Raw genomic sequence first — 10,451 nt, 5'->3', positions numbered from 1 at the left:
ATCTGATTTAGGTTTTTCAGCACTGTTCATTGTATTGGGGGGGCTTATTATTGGTTGTATTTTTATTTGTTGTAATCGTTCCCCTTCCCTATCGCTCAAAAAAACAAAAATAAAAATAAAATTACAAGTGAAAGCAAGCTCCTAGCATTCTCGCTTACCAAATGTAATAGAAGACTAATGCCAGCACTTAAATACTGTTTAAAAAAGCTATTTCCTGAGTTTCTCCTTGGGCATAATCACCAAGAAACACATCCTCAACAAATGAGCTTTTGCGTTCACTACTTGAGACACCCAATTCAATTTCACTTGGTAACCCACATATCATTCAGTATATATGTACAAGATCCTAAGCAAGACTTGAGATACTTACATTAAAGAATCATTCACAGAGCACAAAGCATTCATGGATGAGTTCGTTAGAGAGAGAGAGAGATAACCGCCATTGGTTTTCTATATAGTATTAAGAATATATGAAAACAGAATTCAAAGCATACATAGATTCCCAGATTCCAATTAGATTTTATCAATGGCAGAACGTGCATCTGCAATTTACATTGGTAGAAAACACATGCTTTTTAAGTGTCAAGGCCAGAAGTAAGCACCTACTAAACTTCGTTTGCTTTAGAAAAGCCCAAAACTTTTGATACATGTCAGGAGTTTTTTCCAAAGTCCAACTCCCGGTACTCCTTATAGCTTTATCAATTGACAGGACCAAGGCCACATAAAACCCTGCTGAAAAAGTGAATGAGAACAAAATGGAATACATGGCTTGCTTCTTTTGATTAAGTAGGTAGATAGTTTCAACCTGGACCATTAGAAAGATGAGGTGCCAACTGAAGAGTATCCAGCAGCTTTCATTTCCTTGAGAGTTCCAGCTAACCAGTCCAAGCCCTCATAAAGGCCATCTCCCCTAAGCGCACAAGTCCCTTGTATGTGCCATTTTCTGTTTTTGAGATCAAAGAGGCCTAATCCTTCACATACTTCCACTGGCGTCATTGCCCCTTTCTGAACAGGAGGAGAAAGCATAAAATCATCAAGTAAATATAATGTTGCATAGGACTACTCTGTGAAAATATGTTTTTCTTCTTTTATTTATTTGTCTGTACAAGGAAGTCTGTATGCCATAAAAATCATTAATTCAGCAGGTAAGGTTAATTATGAGGGGAAAATCTCCAGCTAGGGAAGTCTGGACAAACTTCCAAAGATTTTTTAGTGGCCTCCACTAATATTTTACTTATGCAGTGGCAAAGCCTCAATGAAGTCTAAACAACCACCAAATTATTCTTGAGATTATCCAAAAGTTAAAAATGTTTGCCCAGCACTGACAATCACATGAAAGAAGATCACTAAATTATTATTTTTTTCTGGGTTGGGGCTTTTGTGGGGAACCGAATCAGTACAGATTCACACAAAGCAGGTCTAGATGCAAAGATGCTACTTTTTTGGAGATCTCTCCAGTATCCAAGAGGTCGAGTGGAGATCCTAATCTACCTTAAACAGATAATATATTACTATAGATGACTCCATTTTTAAAAGAGCGACAAAGCTTGACTTAATTTCAAAGTACTTTTTCATAAGTACTTAAGTTCAGAGTTTTTGCAGACACATACCAATAAAACATACTTTTAGTTGTTAAATATGTCAACATAGCATATTTTTCCATATACATTCCATTTCTAATATTATGGTGATCCAAGCCAATCGTGAAAATCAATCATAAGATGTGCCAAGCTGCATAAATTTGTTACTAATGAAACATACCATGTCTTGTTTATTGGCAAATACCAAGATAACACTGTTGAGCATAAATGGATCTTTGATGATGGCCTGAAAGGAAATTAGTAGGTCACTGAGAATCTATAAGCCACAAAGTTGTATTTAAGTTATTATATCTTTATGAATAAACAACCTGAAATTCTGCTTTTGCTCTTCCAATTCTCTCTCGGTCTAAGGAATCAACAACATATATCTGCACCAACACATATTTTTACAGATATATAAGTGTGTATATATAAGGATCATTTTTTATTTCTCTAATGAAATACTAATTCCTTAAAAATACTATTTTTTTATTAAAACCACAAATAAAAAGAAAGTACAAGGAAGATAATTATAAAGTGCCTTTAGAAGATCTTGGATGGATAGAAACGAAGAAGATGGTGCTACAATCCCTGTATATATGGAGAGTGGCATGGAATAGTTTGCCTATTTCGAATTTTTCTGAGTTTTTAGAATTATGTTCTTCTTTTTCTATGATTTAGGGATTCTCTTGTATACTCCGTATGTACTAGGGTTGTGCCCCTCTGAGCTTTAAATGAATATACATTACTTACAAAAGAAAAAAATTATAATGTGCCTTTAGCTTCAACACATAGCTAAGAAGTACTAACTGATTACTGGGACAAAGTATAAAATTAAACAATAATAAGGCAACTTGAAATAGCAACATGTTTTTTTGCCACTTGATGCAAAAAGAGAAGGGGGGGGGGGGGGGGGGGGGAATGCCTCCAAAAACTATTCATAGTCTGGGAAAAGACCATAGAAATTAATCATTACCAGCCCATCCGTATTGTTAAAGTAATGCCTCCAGAGTGGCCTCAACTTTTCTTGTCCACCAACATCCCAAACTGTGAATATCACATTCTTATACTGAACCTTCTCCACATTGAAACCTACAATGAACCAGGAAATCAAATTGTACTTCAACCTTCACATAATGGTGATCACTGGAGTTTTTAAATGCAAAAACTCCAGAAAAGTTAGACAAATTACATTAGAAAAGGAAAGAAAGCACAACAATTTCCAAGATGAAAAACCCATCACAAAATCACATGGGCCATGTCATGCTGTCAGCAATTCAGTATGAGGATGCCTTAAAGAGGGGTGATAGAGCAGACAGGTGATTATCCTACATAACAAGCACATTTTATTATAAGTCCTGCCGCTTGATATAATTTTTTTAGCAACACTGCTATTTTGTATTGGAAATGTCTCCAACATGCACATTTTGGTAAGTCTTGACATCATAAAAATTCCTTTAGTGATATTCCTCGGATAATGGAGGCCCCTCCTAAAGTTGTGTACAGCAGAAGCCACTGAATCTAGGCTAGACAGCCTCCCTCCATTGGTTACAACTTATAACAACACTATGCACCGAAAAAAGTTGGAATTTTTTTTTTTTGATAGGTAATAAACAAAATAGCATTAAAAAGCGTAAAATGCGCCCCTAAGCATACAAAAAGGACACCACCACAAACAAACAAACAAACAAAAAAAAAAAAAAAACATCAACAACAAAAGAAGAACACCAGAAAAACCCAAAAGAAGAAATTCTACATCAAGCTCCCAACTTCTTGCCCCTAACCCAGCTAGAACCCACTCCCCTAGCATCAAAATTAATAGAACATTCTAGATTCTTGACCTCTCTTTTCCCCTTTTTCCTTTTTATCTCCAAAAAAGTTGGAATTTTAAACAACTTATAACAACACATGCACACTATTCCATACCACTTTCCACGTATATAGGGATTATAGCATCATCTTTTTTATCTCTAGCAAACCACTCTCATGATCTTCAAAACTCCTTGCGTTCTGCTCCCTCCAGATTTGCAAAGCATGATGAGTTCCCAAGTGTCCCCTCCAACTTCCCACAAATCACTCACCCTTCGATGCATAACCCAATCAACACCAAACAGATGAAGAATCGCATTCCACAATTAAGTTTCAAATTCACAATAAAGGAATAAATGATCAATAGACTCTCCACACTTCTTATACATACAACATTACTCCATTACAATAACATTCATCTTTCGTAAATTATCCAACGCTAAGGTTTTCCCTAAAACCACAATCCAAACAAAGAGCGTCATTCTCGAGGGCGCCTTAACTTTCGAAATACTCTTCCAAAGGAAATCGGACCTTACATCATTAGATAATACCTAATAATACGACTTAACTTCAATGTTTTCCTTTTAGATGGAATCCAGCAAATTGTATCCTCACCTCCATGCCTTAGTCTTTGAGAATACATCTCAAAGAACCACGAAACCACTTCCACCTCCAATAATGCACAGGTCTAGCAAATATATTATTCCAATGGAACAACATGTCTTCCAGTCACAAGATACTTAGATTACAACCAAGAATGATCGTACTAATACAATGATGGCAACACCAAAACAGGTCTAAACCTCCCTAGATTGTCTTCCCAAGTAATCTAAGCTTTTGATAACTAGTAACCATGTCATAAAAGCATATTATTCATTTGCAGTACTAACTGAAAAGAATAAAATAGCTTATTAGCCTAACCGTCTTAAAAATGACGGAATGGAAAAACCTAGTATCACTTCTTTACACATAAAGGCAATATCATCAATATACGACAAAGCTGATGGAAACATTCTCATGAAAAACAATTAATTGTGTATTGAAATATCTATGCTAAAATGAATTGAGTTAATTCTAAAACATTTCTTATGCAACGTTTTACTATTTTTTTTTACCTCCACAAAAAACCCAAAAGGATGAGGGGATAAATAATAGAACCTCATTGAAAACGCAAGAAACGCAACCCTAGTACACAGGAAGTATACAATATAACCCCTTATTCAGGAGAAAAAGAAGAACGGTTCAAAAAAAATCAGAAAAACTAGGAAAAAAAAAATTATGTTCAACTATCCATGATCCCACTTCACGATCCCATGGTTCTATTTAGATGATAAGAATTATCCAATTTCATCAATTCAAACAAGCTCACTTTTTTTTCTTTTTTCTTTTTAAGTGTTCTCTTTTTCATCTATTTCTTCCCACCACTCCCGCATGGTTGCCCTTGAATGTAGATTAGGAAAAAGGGAAGCTTTTGACAATATTTCCGCATAAGTTCTTCTTCCAAGTTCAAATTGTTTCATTTATGACAGCTTCATATCGTTTTAGGTAAACTTGGGAAGGAACAAAACAACTTACACTTCCCATCAACCAACACATAAGAACAGAAACTAAACAGCAAAATAAGACATCATTATACTGCTCACAAAAGGGAAAGAACAACTTTACTCGCTGTTAAACGTATATCACAGATGATGCGATCAAATCATAAGCCTTATTTAACAGTATCAACAAATCTTGTTTCATGAGCAATGTGCCTTACCAATGGTAGGAACAGTTGATAAAACTTCCCCAATGTGCAGCTTATACAGTATAGTTGTTTTTCCAGCTGCATCCAGGCCAAGCATCACAACCTAACCCAGCTCAAATAAGAATTACAAATAAGAAGAGAGGCTTGACATATGCTAAATAATGAACTGTTCATATCATGGCATTAACCACAAAATAAACAAGCTAGAGATTAGGCATATAGAATAGAGATGTTTAAAATAAATTGTCCATAATAAATGGGCCTACCAAGAAAAAAAGAAAAGAAAAGAAAAGAAAAGAAAAAACAGCAGAATGTGTTCAGGATGCTGTAGAAACAAGAAGAGCAAGATTACTCCATGAGTATATATTAGTAAATATATGTACGGAAAGGCGCCAAAAATAAGACATAAAAATCAACTCCCTCCACCATGCTCAAACCAAAAAAAAAAAGGATTTTTTTATTGTAGCCTTATAAACAAAAAAACAATATTATTGGCAACATCAACAAGGTCAGCAGTAAATGGTAAAGATTGAGAATCAATTTAATTATCAGTGTTATCACAATTACAAATAATATGTTCCAAAAGTGTTATAATCAAAATTTATAAAAAGGAGTGTTCCAGGAAGAACAAGAAGTTCAACAAGCACATCTAGTCATACTGTGCAACACGTGAAATTTTTCTGCTTTTTGGTAACCTTCAGTTATTTGGAATATAAGACAAATAGTTTCAGAAAGGTAAGCTTAAAAAGTTACAAACCAAAATATTCAAGTTTCAGAACACTAGAATCTAAATAGGAGCAGACAACCTTCCACTGGTATGTGATTCAGTAACAAATAGCTGTCTCATTCTGATCTGGAGTGTACTACAAAAATCTGTCTAGATTCACAATTATCACTACCCTCAACTAAACAAACACTCCTAGCAGAAGTTGAACCGCTTTAAGAGCCAATAAATACTGACCTAAGACATAAATTCTTAAGCTCATAAGGCCAGAGAAAAAATTAAACCCTTGGCAGCGAAAACGGCCACTTTATATATGACCATGGAAGAACTAGAAACAATGATCCAAAGGTTCAAAAAAGGACCCTTTCACTCCACATTCATTATCATAATTCCCTCCATGGTACCATCCACTATTCTGCAAACTAATATCTTTCCATCCTATTAACTGCGTCATAGACACTAATGTTCGGCCACGTATATACAAATTGCTTACGTAGACACGTAGCTTATCGCTCTTCAAACTAAAAAACCACTGCATTCAACACTCTTTACCGTCCTGAATTTTTTTATTTATATAAGTAATGCATGTCATTAATAAGTGCAAAGAGGCACAACCCTAGTACACAAAAAGTATACAAGAGATAACCTCCATTAATGATTAAAATAATAGAAAACCACAAATTCAAAAAAGTTAGAAAAATGTGAAATATTATACTGTAACGACCCAAGGAAAAGCGCTAGCCACATCTGCGCTATCACCCCAAAAGGACTAGTCGATTTGAAGCTTTCCTTAGAATCACTTATAAAGCCCAGTTTCACCTAGTAACTAGGCAATATGGAACTTAGCACTCATCTATCTCTTATAAACCACTCACTCTATATAAGCAATTCATCTCTTCTCAATATGGGACCAGGGTGTTACAAACTCCCCCCCTTAACCTCTGACGCCCACGTCATGCAATGCTCCAATACCACATGACCTGACATTACTAGGTGGCTCTGATACCATTTGTAAAAACCCAAAGAAAAGCGCTAGCCACATCTGTGCTATCACCCCAAAAGGACTAGTCGATTTGGAGTTTTCCCTAGAATCACTTATAAAGCCCAGTTTCACCTAGTAACTAGGCAATATGGAACTTAACACTCATCTATCTGTTATAAACCACTCACTCTATATAAGCTATTCATCTCTTCTCAATATGGGACCAGAGTGTTACATATACACTCTTGTCCATATATAAAATGACTTGACCAAGATGTTCTTGAGCTCTTCTACTAACTTCTCACGATCTTCAAATCATCTTGCATTTCACTCTCTCCATATGCTCCACATTAAGCACAAAGGGAACATCCTCCAAGAAGTTAAAACTGAACGACTTCCCAACTGACCACGCCAACAATCTAATAGCTCTATCACCCTTCTGAGCATAACGCATTCTACTCCGAAAAGGCTAAAAATCGCATTCCATAATTCTCTTGCCACTTCACAATGGAGAAGAAAATAATTTATGGATTCTCCACTCCTCTTACACATGCAACACCATTCCACCACAATTACTTTTCTCTTCCTCAGGTTATCCAAAGTCAAAATTTGTCCAAGGGCCGCCATCCACACAAAGCAACTCACTCCTAATGGAAAATAGACTCTCCAAATACTATTCCAAGGAAAAGATGAACTCCCTGAACTAGAGAACTTGTGAAAAAACGGCCTCACTTCAAACTTCCTCCTCTTTGAAGAGATCCACCAAATACGATCCTCACCACCTTGTCTCAATATGAGGGAATACAACAAATCAAAAAGTGCAACACCAAATCGACCTCCCAATCATGTACATATCTTATAAAAGATAAATTCCACTGAAAATTACCATTAGAAAAATGCATATTATCTGCAACCCACGACTCCAATACTAAACAACTCCAGAAAAGATTTCTTCAGAAGTTGATCCCCACACCATAAATCATGCCAAAACCTAATTTTAGTTTCTTCTCCCACTTCATATCTAATAAATCTCGAAAAAACTCTCCACCCCCTTCTAATATATTTTTTCTTTATAAGTAAACGAAATATCATTAAAAGCATAAGGTGCTCCCAGGTACACATGGAGTATACAAGAAAAGCCACCTAACCAGTAGGAACAAAAAGTAAAAATAAAAATAAAATAAAATCATTATAACTAATCACCAAAGAAAAAACAAAAGCAGTTGTCCAAGCATACAAGGTGTTGAAAAATAAAAACTTAATCTCCTCAAAAGTCTTCTAACAGTTCTCAAAACTTTTGTCATTCTTTTCCCTCCACAGGCACAACAAAAGGCACGAAGGCAACATCTTCCGCACAACAACAACACTCTCGGAGTACTACTGGCAGTCCACCAACAAGCGTACAAGCCAACTACTCGTCTAAGCATAACCAAAGAAAACCCAAACCGACTACAGAAAACATTCCAAATGGCGCACACACCCCCTTCTAATATGTTTCCACACTCCAACTCCAAAAGGTGTCCCTTACCTCTTTAAAACACCAACCTCTGCTCATACTATTATATTTTGCTTCTATCACCAGCCTCCACAAAGCCTCCATCTCCGTAGCATAATGCCATAACCACTTACCCAACAATGCTTGATTAAACTGAGTGAAGTTTCTTACCCCCAATTCACCAATTTGCTTCGGAGAACAAATCTTTGACCAATTAACTAAATGGAACTTTAACTCCTCATTGATACCCTCCATAAAAAAAATCTAGCTAAAGTTTCTCAAGCCTATTGGCCACACCAATAGGAATAGTAAACAATGGCAGATAGTATGTGGGCAATAACACTCTTCCAACCAGAACACCGCCTTTCCATTTTTTAAACAATGACGCTCCATATAGAAGTAGACTTGTATGGTGCACTTTCATCGGTAACAAAGCCACCCTACACCAAAGAATACTGGCCAAACTTTCTACATCATCCACCTCACCAATTGGAATAATCTCTGATTTTGATAAATTAATCTTTAACCACGATACCACTTCAAAGCATAAAAAAGAGACATTGTAGATTACGAAGATGTTCACAATTAGCCTCACAAAGGATCAATGTGTCATCCGCAAACAAAAGATGCGACACAACCATTTCTGCATTATTTCTCAACCCCACCAACAAAACCAGCTAAAAGCCCCTTGTCCAACATGGTCGATATCATCCTACTCAGAGCCTACAAAAAGTAGAGAAGATAACATATCTCTTTGTCTTAAACAAAGAGTAAAACTAAAGAAACCAGAGGGGGCTCCACTTATTAAAACTGAAAATTGCACTGTACAAATACAAAATGCTATCCATGCTCGCCATTTCTCCTCAAAACCACTTCTCTTTGACAGATACAACAAAAACTCTCGAATCACATGATCATATGCCTTCTCTAGATCCAATTTGCACAACAAGCCAGGAACCCCTGATCTGATTCGACTGTCAACAGACTCATTTGCAACCAAAAATGAATCCAGAATATGTCACCTCTTAATAAACGCATTCTGTAAAATTTGAGATGACCTTCTCCTGCACCTTTTTCTCCTTGATTAGCTCCTTATTACTGTATTGTTATAAGCCTAGGCAAAGCACATGCACGGTGCATACTTGTAGTCTACAATTATTGGGCAGTGAGCTATAGTTTTAGTTATAAAACAGTAAGATAGTATTTTAGATTCGCTATAACTGTACTTTCCCCAAAAACAAATGGCAAAAACCATAAAAGCCTGTAATACGTGCTAATCCTAACAATCCCATAAAATCAACCAAAAAACACTAAAAAATTAAATAAATAAATAAATAAAAAGAGAAAGAAAAAGAGAACCCAACAACAACAATCCTAGGCATAACCCAAAAAAATAAAAATAAAAATTGAGCTCTAATCCATCCACAGCCCAGCACGTACGATCATCAAGCACAAATCTTTAAGAAAAAAAACAAATGGAAAAGAGAGTGAGTGAGTGTGTGGTACCCGCATCTCGGTGTTGCCGAAGAAGGAATCGAAGAGCTTCCGAAAAGCCTGACCCATTTGGAATTTCAATCCGTCTTCTCCCTCTCTCTCTCTCTCTCTCTCTCTCTCTCTCTCTGAGTTGTGCAAAAACTTAAAAGCTTATCAATCACAAAAAGATGTTTCTAATTTGATTCGATTGGAGAACGGTAGCGTTTGCTTTTTTCCCCTCTTTCTCGCCTTCCCTCCTTGCAGCTTCTATCTGTGAAAAATCTACCGGGAAAAATAAAAGAAAGAAGAAAGAAATTCAGCAAAACAAAATAGAATATTCTCTTTTTTTATTTCTTTTCATTTTCTTTTTGTTTTGTGCCCGTTAACTGTTAGGGAATACCGAGCCCGACTCACCACTTACAAACTCACAAGGTGCCTATGCCTTATTTATCCTTCTCTTCTTTCTTTTTGTCAATAGCTTTTTTTCTTTTTTTCCTTTTCATTTATTTTCTATGGTGTGTGTTGGCAGAAGAGGTTCACAGGTCGTCATCTCCCTCTGTAAACAAAGTGGTGTCTTTCCTGTTTTGCTCAGGGGAAAAAAGCCAAGCATATATATATATATATATTGACTTTATTGGAAT

General features: G+C 36.0%; 1 protein-coding gene across 1 annotated transcript; it reads right to left on the bottom strand.

Annotated features, from left to right (window-relative positions):
* Positions 1-433: 433 nt before the first annotated feature.
* On the bottom strand, positions 434-10,182 carry LOC133853162 (uncharacterized). The gene is made up of 7 exons (XM_062289579.1): positions 9,844-10,182; positions 5,149-5,239; positions 2,557-2,672; positions 1,910-1,969; positions 1,762-1,827; positions 806-1,005; positions 434-729 (listed from the first exon to the last, which is right to left on the bottom strand). Exons 1-6 carry the CDS (start codon positions 9,898-9,900, stop codon positions 814-816), a joined length of 582 nt encoding a protein of 193 aa, XP_062145563.1. The 5' UTR covers positions 9,901-10,182; the 3' UTR covers positions 434-729; positions 806-813.
* Positions 10,183-10,451: the final 269 nt, after the last annotated feature.

Source organism: Alnus glutinosa, chromosome 1 (assembly GCF_958979055.1).
Source record: "Alnus glutinosa chromosome 1, dhAlnGlut1.1, whole genome shotgun sequence".
Taxonomy (NCBI): Eukaryota; Viridiplantae; Streptophyta; class Magnoliopsida; order Fagales; family Betulaceae; genus Alnus; species Alnus glutinosa.
This window is presented reverse-complemented; position numbering and strand designations above follow the sequence as displayed.